The sequence below is a fragment of the Symsagittifera roscoffensis genome, chromosome 6, assembly GCF_963678635.1.
Source record: "Symsagittifera roscoffensis chromosome 6, txSymRosc1.1, whole genome shotgun sequence".
In the NCBI taxonomy this organism is placed as follows: Eukaryota; Metazoa; Xenacoelomorpha; order Acoela; family Convolutidae; genus Symsagittifera; species Symsagittifera roscoffensis.
The window spans coordinates 26,713,872-26,741,859 of NC_087067.1; the positions used below are offsets into that span (position 1 = coordinate 26,713,872).

Genomic DNA, 27,988 nt, shown 5'->3' on the forward strand with positions numbered 1-27,988 from the left:
TGAACTAAAACTGTTAACTAAATATCTTTTTGTCATACCACATTTGGTGTTTTTTCAAACATCAAACACAAGTTCACTTTCATATATAGATGCTTCATTTGATGAACTTAATAAGCTAATTCGGATGCCTGACGTTAAAGGTATCTTCACCTCTCTCAATCACTTTAATCATTGTTCTTCAACTTCAACATCATTAGAAGGATTTAAAGTCTTTCCATCAGGAGTGATTAATGAAGCATCACTTTGCGCAGAAAAAACACCAGAGTTGTTCATGAGTTTTGTTTTTTCATCGTCAATTTTTGGTTGAGACATCTCATTAACCGTTTGCGAGCTTTTTTGATGTTCACTTGGTGTTGAATTTACGTTGTTTTTGAATGTTTTTGCATTTTTTCTCTCAGCGTTTGCATTGCTTGGTCGTTCGAACAACACAACCAACTCGCAGTGGTTAGTATGTGGAAACAGGTCAACTGGTTGTGCCTAAAACAAGAAATATTTATAGACCGCTACAAAATACTCGATGTAAGTTTTCTGATAACACCTCTTCTTTCTTTAATAAAAACTAGCAAGTCCGTCTCCAAATGTTAATGAGCTTGCGAAAAGTTAGGTTCATTGTTGTTCAGATCAAGCTATTCAATCTATGAAACTTTAAAGCAATTCAAGTTATTTCATGAATCAAATCGGAGGGCGCAAAGTTGAAAATTTTATAAGCAAGCTACACATAAGAAACTTTGAGATATTCTAAATTATTTCATGTAGCGAAAAAGATGACAAAAAGTCAGCTTTTTTCTATTGAAGCTTTTTAAGCGACGAAGCTTCAATTATTTCAAGTTATTTCACAGACTGAATCAGTTTGCGATAGGTTCAAAGTCATATCATGGAGCGAACCAGTTTCTGTTAGTTTATCAAGCAAGCTATTCATTGGATGAAACTTTTTTTACAAATATTTCTTAAAGCCAACCGGATGACAAAAAAAATTAAGTTAAAGTTTTTGTAAGCAAGCTAATCAAGCCAAAAAAAACTTCATTGACCGTCAATTTATCTATGAAATATGTCAAATTGAATATTCCAGACGCAAGAAAATGCTAGAACATTTTTGACCTTCTCTTAAACGTTAAGCCTAAAGAATTTTTTAAACGTTGCATTCGACAAAGCTAAAACATAGCTTCAGTTAAACATTGCGTCCATAGCGCATTCCGACTTTCATTCAATATATACGATAAATAAGATTGAAAAAATTTGAAGCGTTATGGGTCATCAGAAAGATTTGTTCACCAACTACTGCATAAAATGGACGCAGAAAAAACGTACTTTGACCATTTGAAACGGTGATCCTGCGAACTTCTTGCTAGTGGGTCTGCACAAATCTACCCAGTTGGTTATAGCTGCATTGGCATTGCAAGATACATAAACTAGTTTTGTGAGGAAGGAGCACTTTCTCAGTGATTGGATCACAATCTTGTGCAGCCCACTTCTTGGAGGGTCAACCACTGCACTCACGTTTGGGACATTTACCAGAGTCTCAGCTGAAAAAAGATACGGGTAAAAATTCCGAAGATTTTTTTTTGGTTAAATGGGTTTTTCAAATTGTTCTAAGCTAACTACTGCGCTACGAGCAAGTCGGATACCCGACAGTATCGTGATATCAGAATTAAAATCTTCACAGAATTGTATGGCAAAGCGCAGAAAGCGATTCATTTTTTTTTTCATAACACAGCTAAAGACTTTTCATTCCAAATACAAGCAGAGACTTCACGATCAATTTTTTTTCAGATAGATCCGTCCAATTACAATTCCATACCCAGCAATGGTAGTACTTCCTCAGCTTTGCCGCAGTGGTATTGGATGTTGTTTAGATTGTTCAGAGCGGCGTTTTCTTTAGCATCGTGAATTGCATCCTCGCCTGAAACAATTCAGAGCACATCAAATCAAGCTTATTTGCCTTGTACGCATAGTCAAAGCATTTTTAAGAAACTAATCAATTGTTATTTTATCTTGCGGTTACTTTAGAAAAATTTCAATACGTTCAAAAAATATTTTTACTTTCAAGTTTGTTTTTTTTTTTTAAAAAAAAAACGTGATATTATTGAAGCAGTAATTTCATCGCATTTAAAAAAAGTATTTATATAACACAGCCAACACACAATTGGAAAAAGTCAATGAATCAATCAAACAGAACCAAAATCTGAAATCTTACTTGCTTTTCGAAAAAATTACAACTTTCGATTGATCGAGAAAAAAGTAGATGCAATTCGCGGTAAAATCAAAAGTCAAACCGCGAAAAAGTAAATTTGAGCCAGAACTAACTTAAAGACTTTTCCTGAAAAAAAGACTCTGAACTACGCTCATCCACTCTTATTAAACAATCCACTAAAATTGGCTACTTTAATTATTAAATAGTTGGCTGGTCTCATAACACTACAATCTCAAGTTCGCTTGAGCTAAAACAAAACAATGGCGATAAAAGTCAAATTTGAATAAAAAAACATTAATTTTCCACAAAAGCCTGATTCAACAAATCGAATATCTTAGTCATCTGTTTCAACGCGGAATGAAAAGTTTTTTCTTAGTTTAAGTACACTTTAGCAGCAGCTGTGATAACAAAAAACTTCATTTTTTTTAAATCGACATATAATATGGTATTACTTTAAAGAAATTACGACTCTATCTCAAATGCAAGCCTGCAAAAAAAAGCTTTCTAGCCTCTGAATTATAGACTCTAATCATTTTCTCAATTAAGTTCATTGACACTTAGCTCAATTCCGCACAAAAAAAAACAAAGTATGGTTTTGCATTTGTATTTGGATAGTGGAGTTTGCCTTCCTTTTAACAAATGAAATTAGCTGAACTCAAAAAGAAATCAAATCTCAAACACCGAAAGAGTAAATTTGAGCCTGACCTTATTTCGAGACTTTGCCTGAAAAAAATTCAAAAAATCATCGCGACCTATATAAGAGTCTGAACTACGTTCACTGACTCTTAATAAGTAAATAACCTGTCTGTGCAACAAATATAAATCATTCATTTTAATTTATTCATGCATCCGCTTTTTAGAGTAATAAAATTTTTTAAGGGTGACCACTCGACTAGCTTAAGCCTCGACATCTAGCATAAGTTTGAAAACTGAAATAATATCGACTAGAATAACTTTTACAGTAATTTGTCTCAGAAATACAAACAATAATCATAATCCGTTCAAATTGAAAGATGCATATCTGAGAAATAGAAACTTGAGCAATTGACAAATTAAGCAATCAACATGCATATGAATTCCTTTTGTCCTAAAACAGCAAACGCTAAACCCCGACCTGCAAGGGCTTGAACCGAATACTGATCGACACGCAAATTGTGTGAAAAACTGATTTACATGTGTTTTTCTGTGTAACGATTCAAAATTTGATTTCAAACGAATTTTGCGTTTCGATTTTCGAGCTGGCCGATACAATTTTCAAGTATAAAACTTTTATGCTAGTCGAGCTTTATGCTAGTCGATACAACGCCGTTCTTTGTTCTTCTCAACTCAGCAAACAAACTAGCTAAATTGCACCACACATTTCATTCTAAGATGCAAACTGAGACAATTTCAATAAGATGCCAAATTAATCACGCCGCCGATAAGACGCCGATAATGAAAACTGTTAAAAAATCGAGGGTGTTTCAGCTGAAAATTATTATCTCTGACCAACAAAGTCGAGAACGAAAAGTAGTACCAGAAAGGCTCTGTCAAATTATAGGGGCTAACAGAACTTATAGCTTAAAACGAAAATTCACAAATAAAAGAAAACAAAATCCCATTGCATATCAAAATACTTATCATAAATAATTCATAACATAGCCAATCGAAGATTGGAAAAGAGTAATGAACGCAAGTATACATGAAAAAAAAACACTGAAATTATGAAAAAATCTCAACTTTCGGATTTCGAAGAAAAAAAATAGATGCCCTTTGAGCTCTTTGAATTTCTAGAAAGACTTATGATTGGCGCTTTCTTGATAACATTAACCCGACTTGAGAAAACTGGATCAACAGGTAAAGTTTTTATTCCGCTGAAAATCTAAAAAGTAAATTCCACTTTCCAAACTAAAAACAACCGTTCACAGATGAATTTCAATTGAACTCAAAAAGTGCATATATACCTAAGTGCATTCATAAATGCATCAAAATGTATGAATGCACACCTGTAGTTGTTAGAGACTTTTATGCACATTTTGTGCAAGACTATTTCCTGAAAAAAGCAAGACCTATATAAGAGTCTTCATTACGTTCATTACTTTTCAACATTAATCCAAAAGTTATAAAACATTTTTGAAATGCATAAAATGGACAATTGCCTTATGAGAAAAGTTGAATTGGATTCTTGGTATTTAAGAAAGCTCGAACAAAAGTTTTTTGTAGTCAGTAAACAAATTCCTAACAGGATTACAACACAATTACATCTTTTTTTCCAATAATCGTAGTTTTTGAATTCATTTTTTCTAGTTACGTATAATTTGCTTGTTGTCTACTTTCCTCGACCCCTAGAAGTACATTACATATGAATTTATGGATACTTTATGACTGGTACAAAAAGTAGTAAGACCCAACATAATTCCCTTATTTTCAAAACGAAACAAAAATGAGAACGTCGACCGTCTGCGAGGTAAGCAAGCTCATTTGTCTGCCCTAAAAGCAAACAAGAATTTACAAATTTAGATTGAAACGTTTTTCATCACTTATCTCTTTCCACTTTAGGAAAGTACTTTGAGACTTTTATAAAACTAATCAGATAAATCAACCGGCTCATTCGGTAATATTTTTACCGGTTGAACTCTTCAAACATCTACCTTCGATATTGAAAGTCAAGCGCGGATTACCTGTATTCAGAAATTCGATTAAACTCAACTTGAAAAAAATATTTATGACACAAAGGCGAAGCTTCTCATTATTTGCGACACAACGCAAGCGTAGCATTGCAAGCTAGAGAATAGAAAATAAGACAGAAATACAAAGCGGAAAAGAATCTATTTAAAAAAACTGGAATATTCAATTCAGAAAAACAGTCTAGAAACACAACGACATCATTAAATAAGTTTTTAGAATCATTTACCTAGCTAAGCCGACAAAACTTGGTAGATGCGCACTTAGACGAAAGCAAAAATGCCGTAAGAAAATGCTGTCATAAGACAGCGATAATGTTCTTCTTTCACTTTCGTCTTCTTTCACCTTTTTTCTGCTTTTAACTTTCGATCATTCTGCTTTGAGAATAGCCGCAAAATAATGACATAACAAGTTACAAAATTTAGGATAACAAAACGACGGGACTAGACGACCAGCCAACAAAACTACAATTATAACTTCATGACAAAAAAAAACGGTAACTTGTGGTTAGATTTAGTCGAAATTTGAAGTTTGTAATTTTCAGACTGAATTGTATTTCGCACCAACAGCCGAATTGTCTTTCGCACCAACATTCAAAACAAAAGTAACCTCCAATACATATTTTTTGGCTCAACAAAATGACAAAAACAACTAACATTTTGCCAATTCTTTTTGATTAACTATTTAACAGAATCTACCAAGCAGTATTGCATTTAAATCTAAACAAGTCACAAAGTATGAGTTTTATTTAGTATGTATAAGTTGTAAAAAAAATTACGAGACCAAACTGTGCACGGGATAGGAGCACAATTTTGTGTCTGTATGTTCCTGGATTCCAGAGACATGTCTTAAAATATGTTCCAAAATGTAAGTGGATTCCACAAACAAAATTTCAGTGGATTCCGCATACATATATCTGTAACGTAAATTTTGTCGGCACATTTGTTTTGTTGCAGATTCCACAACAAGCAAATATAGCTAGTTGTTCTGAATTCCGCAACTGTGAGTGGATTCCGCAAAATGTAAGCGGAATCCGCAAATGTAAGTGGATTCCGCAAACTGTAAGTGGATTCCGAATTTTTTTCAATACTGAACTTGCATATGAACAATTAAAAACAATTAATGGAATCCCAAAAACTGGAATAATGTGGAATAAATATGGAATATATCCACTATTTGGAGTCATTAGGTTGAGAGTGATTAGAAACTCAACGCATAGCAAATCGTCGAATTAGTTCAGTATTTGGGATTTCATCGATCCCAAATACTGGTCAGTATTTAGGATTCCATTAATCCCAAACACTGATCTATTCTAGTAAATTTCTATTCTAGTAAAATTCTATTCTAGTGAAATCAAATCATATATTTAAAAGATATAAATTTAAAGGCTACTACACATATAAATATATGTAAAGGGAATCGGCAAACAAAATGCGGATTCCACTTACAATTTGCGGATTCCACTTACAATTTGCGGATTCCGCAACAGCTCAATTTAACGATACAAATGTTTTATCATTTGTTTGTGGATTCCACAAACTGTTCTGGAATCCGCAAAAAGTTGCGGATTCCGCAAATTCGCCTATTTTTCGAGCGATAATATAGGTATTTGTTTATGGAATCCAAAACAGCATAGAAGATCAAAGAAAAGAAGCAATGTTGCGGATTCCGAGAAAAATCTGATTTTGGCCTGTTGCGGATTCCGCTTACAATGCAGAGAATGCACAGTTTGGCCTCGTAATGAATATACTGACAATTTAGCTTGTGACTTTTTTTCAAATTAATGTCGCAGTAATTTTTTTGTTCATAAAACTTTAAACAATTGGCTTCAGCTCAGAAATTCTGGCATAAAAAACTTTCTATGGTTTGGCGAGGAATCTGTAAATAATATCAACCTGAGTTGAAGGGTATTGTCTCAATTCTCATTTTTCTCAAGTAGGATATACACACAGACGCGAGGCGGAGCTTCGCATCACTTGTATTACCACGCAGGCGTAGCATAGAAAGCTAGCGAAACGAATTTTTTGACAAATTGAAAAAAAAAATCACAATTTCATAAAAACAGTTAAGAGAAGCAGAACCACCAGCAATAAAAAAGTTTTCAATCATTAAACGAGCGGAAACGTGATCGAAAACACATGAGTAAACAGAAAATTCAGCCAAATTAGAAAAGCCTAAAACAAAAGAAAACCAAAAAAAAATATTGTCAATTATTGAAAAAATTTGAGCAATTAAGTTGTTTAAAAGCTTGAAACATTTGGACCACAACCATTCTGAATTGTTTGAAAAAATTTTTGACATCTACAATCAGTTTTCACCCATGCATGAATAAGAGGAGAATGAGTGAGATATGCATAAAATGAACTGACTCATCTCTATTCCGATGACTTTGTGGACTGACTTGGCGAGTATGATTCCGACAGTGCCTGTGCCACAACACACGTCCATCACTGTCGAGTCAGAACTAGTCCCAGCCCAATCACACACTAAAACAAGGATAAACTTCATTCAAACTGTCGACTGGAGGCTATTGTTTGCACATGTTTACCTCAAATAAGAGATCTTTACACATACCCGTCATCTTTATATAAAACCAGAAATACAAAACTTCAACAAAAAATTACTGCTTTTCTTTAAAAAGTATAAAATGAACTGATCCTTCCCTTAGCCAAATAAAAAATGACCAGTCCCTTCGTCAAAAAATACAGTAATCCTAATCCCTGCCGTAATTACTGAAAGGCGAGTAAAAACAAGATATTATGATTTCAATAATATTTTTCATTTCAAGCTTATAGTCAATTAAATTTTTCGACTAAGCAAAAAGCCTTTGTATCAAAACGAAACCCATGTCATTAATGACAGGTGTCAGCTTCGTTAATTGATTTCTGTACAATCGATCAGAGTGAGAGTTCAAAATATTTTACCGCAACAGCAAGACTTCAAAAAAAGAGCCCATTTAAAAATTCAGCAAATCGACTTTTTTTGTATTCATTCAATCGCAAATTTGAAGCTGAGGCGAAGCTGAGCTTCGTGCCACTTGCGTTACAACTACATCTATCAAAATGGATGAAGATAGCTGTGAAAAAAACATGCCCAAACAATAGAATGCAAAATCAGCATCGGAAAAAAAACCAAGCGATGAAAAAGCCAAAAATAACTGAGCAGAAACTCTTCAATTCAATTTTTTTTCAAATTCAACTGAGCAGAAACTCTTCAAGCCAATTTTTTTTTCAAATTCAACAGCAGAAACTCTTCAAGTCAATTTCTTTTCAAATTCAAATTATTTCAACATTTTACGTCCACCTTCTCATCACAAACAGGCACACAAAAGCTTTTTTCGGGCATCAAACCATGCAAAAAGAGGCTATTAAGCCGCTATAAAACAAGCCAAAACTTAAAAGCCGAAAAAAATGAAATTTCAACAAACCGAGTGGTTAAAAAGCAGCCAATTTTAAAAAGCGCGGGAGGACGTGCAATCTGTGTTTCCGTCGAAACGACTCAAAATTAGGTCACTAAGCCGATAAAAAACAGGCCGAAATAGTTTTGGCCGAATTAAGTATTTAGCCGAATTTAAAAAAACGAAGGAAATACAAATTCAAAGTAAGTAAAATTACAAGTAAAGTAAACACTAAAAGCAGCCTTTAAAACATGCGCGCAGCAAAACAAAACGATTCCAAGATGTTGTAATTAAGTCGACAAAAGATAAGCAGACCAATAATTGACCGACAATTTTTATTTGAAACAATTATTACCGTTTGAAAAAAAGCCCTGGTCAAATTCGAACCAATGACCTTTGCGTCCCAGACCTATTTGTCACCTCCAGGCTAAACGAGCCGTGAATGCTAGAAAAATTGAATTAGTTATGAAACAAGGTACCACCATAGATGATTCCAGATGGTATGAGTCCTGTGAACGAAGTTATTTACGGGGAAAAGTCTAGTACCCGATTGCAGTACCCCTGCTTATCGCAAGTGTAGAGATATGTCTAGTTTGACGATTGCGGTAAAATGAAAATGACGGAAATCCAATCCTCCCCCTCCATCCCCTAATGATGACTAAAACCGAGATCCATTCATTATAAGCCGCTCTCACCTAGACTGTAGAGTAGTTCAGTGGCGAGGGTGTTGACTTGGAAGAAGGCAGTTGGGGAGAGACGGAAGGTGCTGGAAAGAACCTTCTCAGATATCTTCTTATCTCCTCCCAGCAGCACCAGTTGATCTATTTCCGACGAGCTGCTACAGCTACAAACAAATACTCGCAATGGTCAACACAGACGCGAAGCTGCACATCGCAAACTCAAACTACAAAAAATCGGCAATGAAGAAAAAGACAAAACGCATGAATTTTAATTTGAAAGGAAGTCTATAGCAATATACAATTGCACGGAATTTTGGACTACAGGATATAAACCGAGGACCTACCGTCCAAGCATCAGTTTCTTGTATATTAATCCATTGTTTCCTGGATACCACTACTTTAACCAACCATTAAAGTAATTGGTAGGCAGCAATGAATGCACTTCAATGAAGCGGATACATTTGAAATCACAAAATGGAAAATAAACTGCATTATCAAATTGAACACAGAGAGGTGAGAATTAGTCTGGAAACGAAACATAGCCAAGGCGCAGATTCGAAAGTATCAATAAACTCAAGGAAAACAAAAAAAATTGAATTCGAAATTTGTTTAAAAAAACATCCATTCTTAAGCTAGTCTACACAGCGAAAAAAATGTTTCAAATAAAATTTCAGCAGCTTCAAAGAGTTGATGATAAAAAGATGAAATTATAAAAAAAAAACCGAAACCAAAAAAAAGATTGAATGATTTTGAACATAGTTCAACTTTCGAATTCCGAAGATGAAACAAAATCAAGTTGAAGCTCTTTGAATTTCAAGAACGCACTTATGATTTACACTTTTTGAAAAAATTAACCCAATATAAGAAAACTGAATCAATGGGCAAATTGTTTATTCGGCTCAGAAACAAAGAAAAAAAATAAACCACATTCCAAACTAGAAGTCAATCAAGTTTTTCGGGATCTTAACACTTTCGTATTGAAAGATTGCAACTTAATTTAAATTTTAGCAGATGAAATTGATTTGAACTTAAATAGAACATATATATACCTGAAGATTCATGAATGCATTAATATATAAAAATGCACTTCTGTAAAAATTAGTACATTTTAAGACTTTCCTGAAAAAAAAATCGAAAAATTAATCCAGAACTGTTTGCTAGATAACCACTTCGTTCGTTTGCTAGAAAACCATCAAAGATCAATTTCGGAGGAACATTTTTAAGAAGTAATATGTCTCAAGGAAGTAATCTGATAACTCAACAGACAGACATTTGGAAAATTGTCAAAAAAACAAGGAGACCAAAAAAGATAAGTGTTATTTTTGAAAAACTTTTCACTAGCATTTCAAAGCCATTTTGATTGGTAGTTTTTTTTTCAAAAACTTACCCAACGTGAGATGTATGAAGCAACAAGGAATTTTATTATTCTGCCGGGAAATCTAAAACAGCCGACAGACAGTTGGAAAGGAGTCAATGAACGCATGTGAACAAAAAAAATTCTGACTTGTTTTTTGAAAAATCCAAACTTTCGATTTTCTAAGAAAACAATAGATGAAATTCAAGCTCTATGATTTTCTAGTAGAAATTATGATTGGCACTTTTTCGATAAAATTAACTCAATTTGAGCAAATTGGATCAATAGGTAAACTTCTAATTTCGCTTGGAAATCTGGCAATTAAATTCCATTATCGAAACTAGAAGACGATCTCGTTTTTCGGGACCTTTTAACTTTTGCTGTTTGATAGTGGAGTTTGCCTTCCGTTCAACAGAGAAACGAACTGAACTTGAAAAGAAATGAAAAGTCAAACCGTGAAAAATCAAAGTTGAGCCTGAACAAATTTCAGGACTTTTCCTGAAAAAAAATCAAAAAAATCACCGAACTATATTAGAGTTTTCACTACGTTCATCGACTTTTGATGATGATCATGTTTTTTCGCACATGTGCTATTGGAGAGTAAGTTTGCCTTTCCTTTAGAAAATGAATTTCAGATGGATCAACAGAAAAAAATGAGAAAATTAATTTGAGTGGGATCAACGCAAGATTTAAAACTTTATCAAATTTACGTTGTATATTCGTGCAAATCATTATATGAATATGTGTTTTATAAAAAGGAAAAATAGGAGCAAACAAAATTTCAAAAAAAACTTAGCCAATAGCAAACGTGTAAAGGTCAGGAAAAACGTGATCGATTTCAGATTTTTCAACTTTTAGGTTTCCCAGTGGAACAAAAACCTAACTTATTGATCCAGTCTTCTGAATTGAGTTAATTTTAATTTGAAAATGTTTCCTTGTGTTCATTGAGTCTGTTCCAACTAAGTTAGGTTTTTGTTCCGCTGGGAAACCTAAAAGTTGAAAAATCAGAAATCGATCATGTTTTCCTGACCTTTACACTTTTTATGTTCGATAGTGAAATCTGTCTTCCTTTTTTCAAAGCAAATAAAGTAAACAGGGGAAAAAACACAAGTCAAAGAGCGAAAAATTAAATTTCAGCCTGCACAAATTTTAAGAATTCCGGAAAATAAATCATCACGACCTAATTAAGAATCTTCACTGCGTTCATCAACTCTTAAAATGAGCAAATGACGTATTTCAGACACTTTTTGCACGCAAAGGCTCATTTTTCAGACATAGTTCGTCTAAAGGTAACCTAAAAACTGATATCTACATGGAAAAATAGCTCTAAAATATAGCAGACTTTCTCCTTTTATTAATTCTAGCTATTCCAACTTTTGCCAATTGTCGTAGTTACATTGAATTGACGCAGTTCCAGTAGAAGCTAGTGATCTCCGGGTGAGTTTCAGTCATGGCCTTGTGAATTCTCTCTTTCTCCCTACTCAGCACTTCTTCTGAGATGGATTGGGGCGAGAAGTGGACTATGATCATCACATTCTTGTCACTTCTGCCGGATCGCACTGTCAAACCTCGCCAGTGACCTGGAAAATATTCATCTCCATGTTGTGAAAATATTGATAAACACAAACAGCTTCAATTAATTCGACACACTGTCTAAGCGCATCAATAAACACAGCTTCGCACCACTTGCGAAACAACACCAAAACAGCATGACAAATTAGAAAGAATCATATTCAAACTATGCAATATGATACCATGAAGCCGATTAGGTATGAATCGAAAAAAAAACTTTTAAGCCGAGTAAACAAAAAAAGAATAACAAGGATAGCAAGTAGCACAGACTGATCCGACCACATTTTCAGAAAGCTCTTTTTTTATTTTTTCAAGTAACTGATTTTTCTTGTACGCCGTGTGAAGAAAGAACTATACAAACTCTTAGAAATTTGAAGAGTTGGGAATAAATGACTAAAACTGTCTTCAAAAAAATAAATAAACATGAAATTTCTTCAAATTTCGTTAAGTTTTTTTTTGCCAGAAGCGCGAAATAAGTATTCCGAAGAAAATTTTCCTTTTCGTAAAAACAAGTTATTTTAAGCCTAAAATAGTTATTTTCAAAGGTCGAAAAAAAAACATAAAAATACTGAATCGGAGTTGGTTAAATTAAAACCAGTATAAACAAGGAGAGACGGTTACTGTTCAAGTAGCATGGAATGTATCGACTATAGTCTTCAAAACATAGAAAAAAGTTTTTTCAAATTCTTGTCGTTTTTTTGCGTGGTGTAATGAAAGGGTCTGAACGAAAAATATGTTTACGCATATTTACACAAATATAAAAATAAGAAAATAGGACAAGAAATTTCCTATAAAAAGACAAGAAAATTTTTTTAAAAAACTATCAAAAACTTACTTTTTATTAAAATTTTTATTTTTATTGTTCCAAAAATGGCGTTAAAAAATTCCAAAAACTAACTTCACTTGTGTAGAATTATATTAGGCAGAAATAAGCTATTGTAAACGGCTCAATTTAAGCAAAAAAAGGCTGCTCACTCGCTTTATTCGATCCAAAATAGACCAAAAATTTCAAACGGGTATTCGGGTTTTTCTCAAAAACTTGTTTGAATAATAATATTTTTATGTCGTTCAAGTCACGACTGAATTGGGTTTAATATATTACATAATTCGATCTATTCCGATGATTATTTGACCTGATGTTCCGTCGAAAACAAAAAAAAATAACACACTCGAACAAAGTTCCTCTCTATTGTTCAAATGGTCGAAAAAAAAACAAATACTGATAATCGCAAGGTTACAGAGCGGAGCGGGTATTTGAAACGCAAACATACTCAAATTATGTCTGTTGGTTGACGAAAAGGCGTATTTGAGAACATGATTCAGCAATCCGAAATGAGTGCTTGCTAAAGACGATCATAATTATCGCTTATGAAACATTCTCGTGCATATTAATGGACGGATCAAAAAAAGTTAACATCTTGCAACAAATGTTTCTATATTTTAAAAAATGTTTACAAACTTTTCAAAAAAAACTTTAAATTCCATAAAAATCTTGTAACTTAATTACCTCCACCAGTGGGGCGCTTTAATAATGACATCTAGTAACTTTTCTCAACATGTACAAAGAGTCCGCGCTACAGGAATTAAGCCCTCAAAAACCAACAGACTGTCAAAAGTCCAAAAAAGCAGAAAATTTCTTGGTAAAAAAATGTCCAGGCCGGATTCGAACTGCATGCCTTTGTCGTCTCAACCAGCCAGATGCGCTGGATGGTTGATTGATTTTGAATTTATTATGAAGGAAGAAGAAGCATCAAAAAAATCTTGAGAACAAATTTATTTACGGGAAAAAGGTCTAGTACCCAGTTGCAACACCCTTGCTTATCGAAACACAGCATGAGCCTCTATTTCAGACTTTCTCACCCATCTTTCATTCATCCGATATCCTGGCACGGTCATTTTTTAAACTGGAAGTTTGAGAAGATCAAGAAAGTTGTTCGTTCGGCACACAAAAAAGTCATTGCTAATTATAAAAAAACGACCAGCATAAACGCATAATTTTCCCCAAAAATGATTTTGCTAGGAATGAAGGCGAAGTTGCAAGTTTCTCAACATTCCTATGAAAAGGTGGTTATTGGTATATGAGTGAAAACTTTTCAGCCGGAAAATAGTCAAATAATTTCGTGCATGTCTTAATCAAGGAGTCGCAATTAGATTAACAGCCCGCGCGCACATTCGTTCTTTCACTGAGGAAATTAAAAAATAGTCCTTTCCCATTATAGCACCACGCTCCCATAAAAGTCCACCCACGCAGCGAAATAAAATCCCCCCTCAAACAAAAAGTCTACTGTAGTGGGAACATTACTTTTTGTTACCAGACTAAAAAGGGGGCAAGAAAGGGAAAATGCTTCACCTGTGTGCGTGACTACACAGTACTGATCCAAATCACTCTCTCGAATGAGACTCTGAAACTGAGTCACTATTCTGAGCATAACATCGCCCACTATGTTGCACTTGGGTTCCACCACCGAGATCTCCCCTGACTTGTAGCTGGACAGACGGAAGCCCACGGTCTTCTTCACGCCATAGGGATCTGACCCTATAGTGAACTCACATTTGTTCCTGTAGCCCTAAACACAATCAGCGCACAATTTGAGACGACAGCCGGAAGTAACTTACAACGATTTTAACATTTTAGATATTCAATTTCTCCGCGCTGCGTGTATAACGCTCAATTCAATTTAGCTGAAAATTCGAGCTTAGAACCAATTTACGATCCCCCAATCGCTTTAGGGGGATGTTAACTTGGTTCCATAAATCTTTCTTCTAATTAGTCACCTTAGTCGTGGGACTTGGAATCACTGGCAGAAAATTGCAGCAGAGGTTGAATAGTTTCTTCTTCTCGTCAAGCCATTGTCTCGTGTCAGGGGCGGCCTTCCTCAGTTCCCGCTCAAACAACCGCATCGCACTCTTCAACTCACCGGCCTTCTTCTGCAATCTAGCGATCGGACACAACAACGGACATGACAAAAAATAGCAAACAAACACCCATAGCAAATAAATAATGAGGTAGAGTTTCTCATGCCAGATGGCCCGAATTCCCAAAAATGGTGTCAGCCAATCAGAATTCCGCATTGAAAACTGCGAAAGAAATGAGCATTTAATAAAATACAGTGCTGGAAAACCGGAAAACGAACAAAATTTGAAATTTCAAAAGCGTTTTTCTCAAACTGGGTTTATATTAGACAAAGATGAAGAGAAAAAAAGTTGCTTAGAACTTCACCAGAATTAATATGGTGCACTTTCTTCTCCGAAATTTTCAACCAAAATTTTACCCCAAAAATGGGTCAGTTCGGCTTTTTTAAGTAATCAAGAATAACGCGGAACTTCTTTGTTAATTGATTAGAAAATTATATCACAAGAAGTCTCCTACACAGCCCAACAAAGTTCTAGAAGGGTTAAGTCTCCAAAAACCTGTATAAAAGAAAATATTTTTGCTTGATAGTCGATCAACGAAACTTTTACTATATAATAACCAAAATCTTTGCTTAAAAGCTAATTGTAAACAACTTGCCAATTTCGGTTTAGATTTAGAAAAAAACCTAAAAATGTTAAGTTTTTCAGACCAAGAGACACAAAACTCTATGGAAGACTGACTGCTCAATTTATATTAATGCAAAAATTAGGAAAAACTTAGCTGTACTTTCCAAACGCAAAAAAAAACGGTCAAAAAAAGAAAACAAAGCAAACAGACAGTTGGAAAAGAGTCAATGAACGCTATTCAACTGAAAAAATGACTTAAAAATCTCAACTTTCGAATTTCAAAGTAGAAAAATTGATGCCCTTTAAGCTTTTTGAATTTCTAGGATAATATATGATTGTAAACTTTTTCGATAAAATTAACCCATTTTGAGAAAACTGGATCAAATAGTAAATTTCTTATTTCGCTGAGAAATCTGAAAATTTAATTTCATTTTTGAAACTAGAAATCGATCACGTTTTTTGTGACCTTTTAAATTTCGATTTCGATAGTGGAGTTTGCCGTCCTTTAAACAAAGGAGAGGAACTGAACTTGAAACGAAATCAAAACGAAACCGCGAAAAAATTAATTTGAGCGTGAACATAAATTAAGATTTTTCCTGAAAAAAAACGAAAAAAAATATATAATCGCGACCTAAGAGTCTGACCACCGTTCATCGACTCTTTATCAAAGAAAAATCAGCAAAACTTCTTGGAACTAATTTCCTGCCTTATTACATCAATAGACCATTTTATATATCATAAGGTAAAACGTCCGTGCTGAGGCAACTAAGTGGAGAAAAATAATAAGTAAACAAACGATAGACCGACAATTCAAACCCTTAATACAAACCATAAATATTTCAGATCACAAAAAAAAAAACTCCAGGCCGGTCTCAAACCACGGACTTTTATCGTCCTAGCCATGGACGTAACCTCTTCGCCATATGTACAGGAACACAACCTAAGTTTCAATGACTATGCTAAGCGAGTTGTTAACATGAAAAACTTGAATCGATTAAGAGACAAGCTATGATTCAATGTTTATGTTTTAAGTTGTTAATCTGAAAAAAAAAAACGTTGTATGTTCCAATTTGATGATGCTTGATAATCGCAGCGCTTGTTAGCTCATCCGGAGATTTTTGTTCAACTACTAGTATTTCATCTTTTAGCTCATTCGATCGCCTTAATGCGTAAAACCAACAAGAAACTTTTAATGCTCAACAAAAACAATTAAAAATTATATTTCTTCCTTTCGTTTTGCTTTCTTCCAACTATTGTGATCGGAATATTCTTCATGATGTGAATACACAATATGGCTTTATTTTCTATTAGATTTGAAACTCTATTTTCTCAAAGCTCAAAGTCCACACAGTTCAGTTACACCAATCAACCATTAGTGCAAAACAAAAAAGCTGCAATTCGCAACACAAACAAAAACCACGGACTTCAAAAAATTCAAATTAATACAAAAATGAACCTCAAAGAAAACCTCAAAAACGAAATTCGTAGACTACGTGATTGCGACCACATACCAACAAACTTTATATCGAACTGAACGTAAAATTTTCAATTTAGGATGAAAAAAGTGTACTCGAATTGTATTACAAGCGTTGTTTTAAGTATCATTATGGCTCAAATTATTAAATTTGCAATTTTTAACTTCATAAATTAAAGACAACTGCGTTAGTAAAATGTACTAGAAACTTACCTTCTACATTACAGAGACTAACATTAATAACTGCACATCTACAATAACTGCCAAATCAAACTTAAAAAAGTTCAACAATCATCCAACGGAAAGGATCTTTTCATAATTCTAGAGAGTAAATATAACTTCTTCGAAATTCTCAAAAAACTAAAACGATTAAAATTATCTGCGAAAATCCGATATTTCAAGATGAGCAAAAAATGGTATCCGTTTCAATTAGTATAACTTAATCGCACTCTTGCGCGCATATTTCTGAATCAGATGGAACACGCCAGCACTAGAGATGAAAAAGCGAATAACATCCAGCGCTTACCGCATTCTTTTTTAAAAACTGGGAGTTCCTTATCACAGCGTAAACACATTAAAATGAATTGTACCAAAGCATGATGTTGGAGCATACATTATTGTTTCGTTACAAGAAGTGACACAAGCTGGTGCAATGAAATAAATCTTACGATTATATCCGGAAATGAGACCACATTTATGGATGGATAAAAATAGAACACCAGAAATTATTCTTAATTTTAGATTGCGCCTGCTTTTGCTCCCATTTCTACACTATAAGCCGCTAATACGATCCTGTATCTGCGAAAGAACTTGAAGATGTTGGTATTTTCTGTTATAAGGCCCAATCTTTTCCATAGACTGAAAATTGAATCCAGCAGAAAAACTGAAAATTAAATCCAGCAGAAAAAAAAAACAAATTTTGAAAGTGTGAAAGTTTCCGCTCAGCTAAGTATACCAAAAACGTTTTCAGCCAAAAACATAGCCAACTGACATGAGTAATGATTGCTTGGAACAAACCGACTTGTTTTTTCAAAAATCTTCCAACTTTTGAATTTCGAAGAAAAAAATAGATGGCTTTAAAGCTGTTTGAATTTATGATGGACACTTTTTTGTTAAAATTTGAGAAAACAAGATCAATAGGTAAAACTTTTATTTCGTGGAACTCAGGGATTCGGCATCTTGACCACCCAAGGCCTCTGTGGTACTATTTTACTACATGTTATTAAAGTCAACCAACCGGTATGCTTTTAGAGGCACCAATGAACAATTAACCTGACTGACGCGAATAAAAAAAGCGATTTACGTAATTTTTAGAGCATTTTTTCGTCAAAATTTGCCAGTGAGTCAAAAAATTTGGATTATCGTATTATTTTGGAAGAGCTTGGAAAACCAACTTGGTCGAAATTCGATCTGAAAATCAGCAACCCCAACAATCGAGGAAACCCTAGATCTGCATCTGGAAATGTCGAGCTATATAAGAAAATATCAGAACAACGTTGTCCTTCCTCACTGTTTTTCATATGGCATAGTTGACAATGGAGTAACTGATTTGCACAGCAGCTCAATTGGATCCAAATCCTCCAATTTGATATTCTTGGCGTCTTCCTTTTCGCCTTTTGTTCCATCCTGGTCCAAGCCCCGCTTCAACAGCTGTTTCTTCAAGTAAGGGTCAGCTGCAGGCTTGCTTCTCTTAACCTTTAATCAAGTTCAAGTATTTTCAAATCCAAGTAAACATGGGTATCTAATTCATTTTCACTGGAGCGAATGAAGTTACAGCTAAGCCAAATAGGCCAAAGAAGATGCGGAATTTCTATTTAAAATGTATAATAGAAGCTGAGCTTCGCATCACTTGCAAAACAACGCAACCGCAGTATTGAAAAGAATATAGAAAAGAAGAAAAACAGTTGCCGAAAAACACAATTACTAACATCAAGTAAGTTATTAGAATTTTTCGAGCGGCCAGTAAGCTGGCGACACGTGAGTAAACAAACGCCCATAAAGTCGAAAACCAAAAATGCCATAAAAAACTGTTGTCAAGAAAAAAATGAGAGATTGAGTTTTAACACATTCAATTTTACACCACAATCGACCAGAATTGTTTTTAAAATCAGTGTTTTTCGTTCAAAGGGTATAAAAGAAATTCACGAGGCCAATGAAACATTAGCCAGAACTTCTGAAAAATTATGAACAACAAAACTTAATCAAAATCTGATTTGGTAGTTTAACAAAATAGCACGAAGACCGATGATCGCCAATTATAGTAAGAGAAGTTTAAATAAAAAATCCATGCTTTGAAAATTAAGCCGACAAAATATAAGCAGACAAACAAAATACCGATACCTCATATTTTCCTGGGAAAAATCAATTTCATTCACACCGAAAAAAAACAAGGTCTGATCGGGACTCATATCCGAGACCTTTGTGTGCAAAGGCAACCCCGTTACCTCTAAACCAAGTGAGAAAGAACCTGGAAATTATTAGTCTTCATTATTAAAACAAGCTAAATTTTGACTCCAGATACCCTCCAATAGATACAACACCAAGATAAAAAACAAAGATAAAAAACTCGAAAAAAATCAAAAACATTAACAATCTAGGGTAAACCAGAAGTAAATTTCCGTATATCTAGATAGAATTCCATTCTAGGCAAATATGCCAGACATTCGAATATTTAATTAGCAAAGGAACAAAGCCGACAATCTTTGAGCAGACACAAAATGAGCCGAGAAAAAAACCTTTCAATTCCTTATTGAAACACAATGAATAACACTTGCACTTGCAACTACAATGAATTTCGCTTACAGCACAAGAAAAATTCGTTTTATCTTCGAGCAGCCACAGGATGAGCCGAAAAAAAAATAATAATTAAAAAAAATGAGAAGTTTCAAAAAATCAATTTTTACCGGAAAAAAAATTCAAGTGAATACATACTGATAAAAACAAGGTCCGGTCGTGACTCGAACACCTAACCTTAGGGTGCAAAGGTGACGGCATTTCCTCTAAGCCAAGTGGGAAGAAACCTGGAAGTTGTTAAACTTCAATAATTAAGCAAGTAACAAGAGCAAGCACGTCTTGTAAAAAAAAGTTGTTAACGACAAAAAAAGTCTAGTTCCCTATTACAAGACACTTGCTCTCGCAATTCTGAAGATAGAGAACAGAAAAAGAAATGGAAACCTTAACTATTATACGTTTACAATTTTAACCTAAAAATACATTTAAAAAATTTCATACGTTTGTCTCGGATGATGTTCATTAAAAAAGCTTTGGCAATCATTTACGGAACGGCAACTAAGTCGACTACTCTAAGCCGGAAATAAAACAAGTCATGAAAAAAATTGAGCTCTTATTGTTGAAAGTAACAGTTTTTTGAGACCCATCCATCAGACCTAAAAACGCAAAATGAGGTGACTTAACCCATATTACATAAGCAGAAGCTGATAATTAGTGGAAAAAAACCTAAAAATTATATATTCAAAATCGAAGTAGATAATTTAAAAAAAAAACAGAACAATTTTCAACAGAGAAGCGAAACTAAGCTTCGCACCACTTGCTATACAAAATGAATGACAATAAAAATCAAACAAAAAAAAGCAAAAAAATTGTTTGCAAAAAAAGGGGGCCCCGCCGTATTCGAACCGCCCAAAAGAATTTCAAAAAATTTCTCAACTTATTTAAAAAATGTTCAGTCCTTTCACCCTGAGAGCAGACACACGCGCTTTTTAGAGGCGCAATAGGAGGCCACTAAGTCGATATTAATAAAGCCAAAATTCACTAAGCCGATAAAAAGACAAAAAAAACGAAAAATAAGTGAAATTTTAACAAATCGAGCTATCAAAATTACAACCAATGTGAAAAGAATATTTCGATTTGGCCGGATTTTAATATGCTAAGAACAACTGCAGTGAAAATTGTTTACAGCTAAATTTACCGTTTGAAAAAAAACTGGTCCTGGTCAGATTCGAACCCACGACCTTTGCCAACCCAAGCGTTTTTATTACCACCAGGCTAACTCTGCGAGAGACAGTAAAAAATTTGAACTCATTTTGAACCAATGTACCACCAGGAGTCGAATGAGTCCTGTGGACAAAGTTGTTTACGGGAAAAAGTCTAGTGCCCGATTGCAATACCCTTGCTATCGCAAGGGTAATTATAGTAAAACAACAAACAACATAAATAAACAAAATAGACTTCAATTCCTTTTATAAGAGGTTACAAATACAACTACAAAGACCAAGCATTGTACATCTTTGTAACCATATAATCTTGGTAGGTTCCTGGAACAGATTTCAAATTAAAAACAAAGTTGCTACCGGACAAAACCATTTTCCTCAGTCAACATGTTGAAAACAAATGATTGAAACAGTGAGAATGCTTCAACTCAACTTTTTTTATGACATAGATTTATCTGTGCAAAACGGTATTATAGTCAAAATAAAAGAATTTCATTAAAAATTTCATTAAAACTATTTAGATCAGAGCAAAACCCATGCTTTGCAAAGCAAGCCAATACAAAACTGTACATAATATAAATGCATTGGAAACAAAAACGGCATTTGATACAGTAAAATATGCATTTGACACAAAATAAATGCATTTGAAACAAAATTGAACCGAGGAAAGTTAGGACAAAAACCACAAAACCAAAAAAAATTCCAGAAGTTATTTTTGATTAATTAATTACTACCTTAAACTGACTCAGTAGTTGTAATTGAATTTACAAGAAACTGAACTATTTTCAAGAAATTGAGCACGTCAGCAGCCAGCAAGTGAAAGTAATTGGACGAAATTCAAACAGATTTGTAAAAATTGTTTACGGAGAAAAAATCTAGTTCCCGATTACAAGACACTTGCTCTTGCAAGCTTATTAAAGTAAAAGCAAACACTCGAAATGATTCAATGATTTTATAAGACAACTTGTTTAACAAGAGAAAAAACCATTCCCATTTGATAACGCATCTCAATCACAAGCACAATTATTACAATTTTCGCTTTCTTTTACCTGAGATTTCTGGGGTCGGAATACTTTGTGATACTTACACACTATCACAAAATGTTCCGACCCCAGTAATCTCAGGCAAAAAAAGCGAAAATAAGGCAAAAACAAAAAAAGGCGAAAAACAATCTCAGGCAAAAAAAAGGCGAAAAGGTGATTAACAGAGAAACGGATGATGTTCATATTAATGATATTCATAATATACCTTCAAGGTAGATCCCCTGTAGACCATTCCATCTAGCAACTTGACCGCCTGCTCTCGATCGGTTTCGCTCGAAAACGTCACATACACCATATCTCTGAGTTTCTTAATTTTTCTACACACAACTCCACACGTAGAGACCAAGCATTGTACATCTTTGTAACCATATAATCTTGGTAGGTTCCTGGAACAGATTTCAAATTAAAAAAAAGTTGCTACCGGACAAAACCATTTTCCTCAGTCAACATGTTTGCTTCAACTCTACTTTTTTCCGACATAAATTTATCTGTGCAAAACGGTATTGTAGTCAAAATAAAAGAATTTCATGTCTCATGGACAACAAAAGCAGCCAAGATAACCCAAGAAAAAATTGACAAACAGGAGCTTTAAAATGCAATAAAATACAAAGAAGCTTTGATAACGAAAAAAAGCTCGGCCCATGTGAACAATCTCTCCCTAAAATTAAATGGCAATATCAAGCAAAAAGACCTGCATGTACTAGACTCAAATCTGATTGGCGAGAAAGGTTTAATTTCAACCACGTGAATGATCTCACTAATTTGATTTAGGGGAAGTGCTCGCTTGGTCCAACAGCTCTCTACGTGATTCGAAACGGAATTTTTTTCTTATGAAAAAATAGGGCAAATTCGCTAATGCAGAGCTAAATAGGGCAAATTCGCAAACATTTTATATCGAATAAACTTTTGATATCAGATTAAGCAGAGTAGTTTTCGATAAAAGTAACAAAGTTTCCAAAAAACGATCAAAAACTCAAATAAATTTGACTTTTCTGAGAACTAAATTTAATACAAAAATTGGATCGTTGCCGCTTAAGTCGCGATGATTACCACAACCTGGTTTTTCGAATCAGCCCTTAATTTAAAATACGAGAGGGCAGTTTTTGAGAAAAATGGGGGAAAATCAGAAGACCAAATTGTCAAGAAATAGCCTTTTTCGAGGCCATAACTTTAATCTATTAAAAATGAGAACCTAGCGGCTTCTGTAGAAAAGATTCTGATTACCTGTTCTTTCTATTGAAATCTTTATCTCAGATTTCACACTGTAGTCTCTAAGAAAAAATCAAAGAAAATGAGTCAAAAACTCCCAACGTTTAAATTTTCGAAAGCCTTTAAAGGTGGAGTAAGGTTAAAAGAGACGATGGAAGCATGCAGACATAAAATGTTATAGCCGCTCTTTCATTGGTGCTGTTTTTTAAATCAGGGAAGAAGTTGTCGAGAACGAAAAAACTTCAGCGAAAAGTGAAAAAACTTGCCTAAGTGTCTCAAAATGATAAAAAAATTTTAAAAATACGATTTCAAAATACATTATTTTGTCGAAAAGGAATTTATTGTCTTCATAACTACGCAATCGGAAAAGATTATGCGATCAGTTTCATATCAGGTTCATAAAAAAATCGGACTTGGAAGTTTCAAGTTTAGTGAAAAATTCTAAAATCAAAACAAAATCCATGCTTTACAAAAAAAGGCGGTAACAAACAGTACCAGATAGTATAAACTCAATTTAAAAACATAAACTCATTCGACAGAAACTAGCCTGAAAACCACGTACCCAAAAAAAATCAAAAAAATTTTCAGAAACCTATTAGAAAAAAAAACTACTTACGGAAACGGACTACACCTATTTACTACCTAAATAAAATAGTTTTATTTGAATTTTCAAAAAATTAAGCATGTCTTTAAATTTAACATTCCTACGAAATTGACCATTTTGTGAACAAAGTTACTTACGGGAAAAAGTCTAGTACCCGATAGCAATACAAGTGAGCTTCATAATGAAGAACGATCAATTTACTACACATTTGTAAGAAAGGCTGTTTACGGGGAAAAGTCTAGTTTCCGCTAGTGAAATGAACACGTTGTTATTCAAAAAAACTTTGGCGAGTGCGGCTGGGACAATGTGAACAAAACAAACCTTATTTCTATTTTATGTTTTTCACTAGTGAATTCATCTCTATTAAGGTAAGAGAGTGGGTCAATTTCGACTTTCGCATCTATCTCAGAATGTAGCCCTATTCTGCAGTCTGTTGGTGGATTTTGAGTAACAGTCACCTCTTCCATTCTAATGCCTGAAAGAGATAAGATTTGTCAAAATTCTAGAATTTTATTGCAAGGGCGAAGTCTGCAGATATTTTATTAGGTTCTCGAGAAAATAAATGAAATGAAACACATCATATGGAGGACCTCCATTTGGATTAAAGGTATTGAGATTGGTTTCACGGTCTCTGCGCTTGATTAAACCAAGATGGGAAAGAAACAATTCTTAACCCAATGATTCAGACCACAACTGATTAGCGAGAGCTTCTGGGTATCTACTCGAACCAGAAACAAACAAACCAACAATCATCCAACTTGTGCATAAAAACCCTAAACATGTTTCAATTTTATTCACGGTAGTGGAAACTTTTTCAGATTTTTTTTTACTCCTTCAGAAGGTCAAAAGTATCATAGTAACCGAGGTTACAGTCATGAGTCCCTTCATCATGTATTCCAGTCAAAATCCTTGGAATTTTTTAGATATGGAAGTGATAATGATATAAGAAGATGACAAGTGTTTAGGTCCTTTTCAATTAAAATCGATACGGGTTACGTTTCTTCAATAAGAACACGCAACTCGACACGAGATAAAATAATATACAAATGTTACAAGTAAAAAATTTCGTCGAAAGTTATTTTGTCATTTATTGTTCCGAGTACGCAAGCGGCGTTCGCAATCTGTATTGCCAGGGAGATTCTCTGTTTTAAAAAGCTGCCTGCTCTGGGTTCCTCAGTGCATATGCTTAGGTTCTTACAAAGTTTGCGCAAAAAAACTTCTGTGCTGGGGCCGGCCGCGCCCTGAATTTCAAAAGCTAGCGGTTGAAAAAGATATCCATCATTTACAAGATCTTTATACTTGTCAATTTTTCGCTCTTCCGCTTCAGCGGCAGCCGTACCAGGGTTACAAACAGACCCCGCATTACTCCTACAAGGAGCTAAGGAGTCTACTACCGTTACATCCCACAAGAGCTGCTTACCATCAGCCCATGGAACGAGCCTCAAACCGTCTGGTCGCTTCTGATCGGTCCTGTAGAGGTGTCGTGATTCTAAAACAGACGGAATGTGAGTGGATGATAGACTCTGCTTTATAAGGGCAATCAGGTTTGAATGACTAGAGAATCTCCCTGCACTTTTGAGGCAAGAAAGACCATGCCAACCATCCTCGGTAACGTCTTTTCCGCACACGCATTCATGCCGTTCGCATATTTTTGAGCCTAATCGAAGTACTAACGCAATTCTGAGTTGTTGGTTCGACAGTTTTAACCTTAAATTTTTGCACGGGATGACGTTCAACCATTGGGATCCAAATCTATCTTGGAACGCGTTGAACCTTTTTACGTCCGTTGGTTCGAGTCGTAAAATCAAGTCTGCAATTTCGCTGTCAAAAATTGGCTCCGTCCAATTTTTTTGGATTTTATTTTCCGGAGCCATTTCAATTTTTCCAAGGTCAAACCACCGTTTAAGCGCATCATCATAGGTTCCATCCACATGCTCCAAACCAAAGATTTCGCTCAAGGCATCTTTCGCTCCTACTGCTGAGGCTAAGAAAGCGGGTAAAGCGAGTAGACGAGCGGAAGAAACGCCCAAGCCACCTTTGGCTGCCGGGAGAACTGCTTGTAAAAACTGGTTATCATCCATTTTCACGTTAGTGACCTTGCATAACGAATTTCTTAGTAATTTATTGTAGCGTTCCAAAAAATCATTTTGCAAAAAACAAGGGCTCGTACCCAAAAAATATAGGTGTTTTGGCATGCTAAAGCAATTTTTCAGGAGGTAAAAACCATAATGGGCGTCTAGTTTGTCAATGACATCCGAGATTTTTTCAAGTTCCTTAATTGTTTCGTCGAGCAATTCTTTTTGGCAAAGTTCGCCGATTGGAGATCCTGAAATGAGGAGTTCTTCTTTTATTTTTATTTTTATTTTGGGGAATTTTTTTCGAAATTGTGTTAAAATTGAATTATACTGTGTACTAGTAGTCGGTCCCAAAAACAAAGTTCACACTTCTCAGTGTTTAAGCTCAGGCCGTAAATTTGTTCCGATTTCAGAATGTTTTTAAGGTCCCAGAGTACTACCTTATAGTCGTCGGCTAAATTCCCATCATCTAAATACCAGATGTTAATTTTCGACTCCAACTGTTTGACTAGTCTATGAATTGTTTCCGCAAAAAGGGGTGGGGCTTCAGGATCACCTTGCTGAGTTCCGTCTTCTGACATTATGACAGAGCTTCCGTAAAAAGTAACTAGGTTTACCATACACGCAATGGGTGTAATTATACAATTCGGGGCGATTTGAATAAACATGATTCAGCATTTTTTCTCTGTTTAAAGAGTTAAAAGCATTCTTAAAATCGTGTTTTAAAAGAACAGTGCATTTTGGATTGTCGTCGCGTTCAATTAGGTTTCGAAACGAGTGCGCAGCTATTTCTGCTCCTCTTTTGGTACCGCATCCTACCTGTACGTTTCCGAAAAAGTTTTGTCGCTCGGAGAGGGTCTTGCTTCCAGCGCATTTAGACGCGATGCGTCTCAGCGTGTTGCCTATGGCAATCGGTCTCAACCCTCCGTCTATCTTTAGGAGGGCGATAAGCTTTGCGCCAAAAAAAAGGTCTTAATGGTTCGGGTATTTTGCCATCTCCAATGATGTTTATCAGCTTAGTAAGCGAGTTCAGAAAATTAGGTCCTGCACTGCCATTCGACTTACTAACAAGATCTTTAAAAATTTGAGGAACTATTTTATCAGGACCTGCTGCTGATCCGTTTGGAAAGGACATTATCGCTTTGTATAGGTCGAAATCGGTTACGAAAAAACTATCCAACTTTCCTGGATTTGGAGCTGCAAATTTGGCTCGCTGCGGGTGCTTAGACAACAATTTTTGATATTTATCAAAAAGGAGCTATTTTGTCATCCGAAGCAGCAAGCCTTATTCCTCCCTTTACATTTCCTTCATCGAGCTTACTACTTATTAACTTTATTCTCTGCTCGAGGTCACTCAGAGGCGGGCTTGAAACTTGGGGATGGGGTTTTGGAAGTGACACGTCATTTGCTCGAATTTTGTTATTAATCAAAGAACTCATGCTTGTGGTCTGTTTGCGTCCACTTCTTTTCGGTTGCTCCAAAAAAAACAAGAAAGACGTTAAAAAAATTAGCCAATTTGTAACATCTTCTACATTGTAGACGATATCATTTATTTTGTCTGACAGACTTTCCGCCAAGGGAACACGCGAGTCTTTTGGTACTCTCTTGAGTACTCGGACATTTGAGATGGCTGTATTAACATAATTGTCTAGCACTAAATCATTACCTGTTGTTGCTTTATTAACAGAATTTACATCAACGCATAAAGGACACTGAAACCATTGGGTTTTCTTAGAGTCGCTCAGAGAAATATTTATACAACTGATATGATACCAACTAGAACAACAATCACATCTAATCCAATTTATCAGTCCTGAAGATTTTAAGCAATCTTTGCTTGTACACTCTTTGTTGTTTTTCCTCAGCTTGACGCAGCATAAAGGTAAAAAAAAGGATTTTGACTGGACTTTAGGGGACTGAACTAACCCATGATAAGCGGTTAGTGGGAATTTTACAAATCAGCAAATAAAAAAAAAGACAACTAAATTAAAATTTAAAATCGAATTATAAAAATCAAAAACAAGGAACAATCTCACCCGATCTCAGTAGGTCCAGCGGCGCACCAACAGACTCCTCAAGCCAGTTCCAGTTTCTCACCTCCCCACAGAAAGCCACTTGACAGACCTGTCTCTAAAATCCCTCAGAGGGCGCTCCACACACAGGCTTAAACATCAAACAGAACAAATCTATTTAATAAGTTTATCACAACAATTAGGCTAAAAAGTTGTGATAAACTTTTAGAGACGTTTTCAGATTCTACTAGTTCCATACTAGTTATTTATGAAGCCAACTATG

General features: G+C 34.8%; 2 protein-coding genes across 3 annotated transcripts in view; both read right to left on the reverse strand.

The window, feature by feature from the left end:
- On the reverse strand, positions 1–27,907 carry LOC134848386 (tRNA (uracil-5-)-methyltransferase homolog A-like). Its single transcript, XM_063865799.1, has 12 exons — positions 27,880–27,907; positions 23,940–24,093; positions 22,011–22,191; positions 18,323–18,507; positions 14,634–14,793; positions 14,209–14,425; positions 11,683–11,866; positions 8,948–9,096; positions 7,225–7,341; positions 1,799–1,900; positions 1,309–1,523; positions 1–477 (listed from the first exon to the last, which is right to left on the reverse strand). The coding sequence occupies exons 2-12, from the start codon at positions 24,083–24,085 to the stop codon at positions 169–171; spliced, it is 1,965 nt and encodes a 654-aa protein (XP_063721869.1). The 5' UTR covers positions 24,086–24,093; positions 27,880–27,907; the 3' UTR covers positions 1–168.
- The window catches only part of LOC134848385 (glutamine--fructose-6-phosphate aminotransferase [isomerizing] 1-like), a 56,383-nt gene extending 28,474 nt beyond the window's left edge, over positions 1–27,909 (reverse strand). For both annotated transcript variants that reach the window (XM_063865798.1, XM_063865796.1), the window contains exon 1: positions 27,878–27,909. The gene's annotated coding sequence lies outside the window, so the exon portion shown is untranslated. The remainder of the gene's footprint in view (positions 1–27,877) is intronic.
- Between the last annotated feature and the right edge of the window lie 79 nt (positions 27,910–27,988).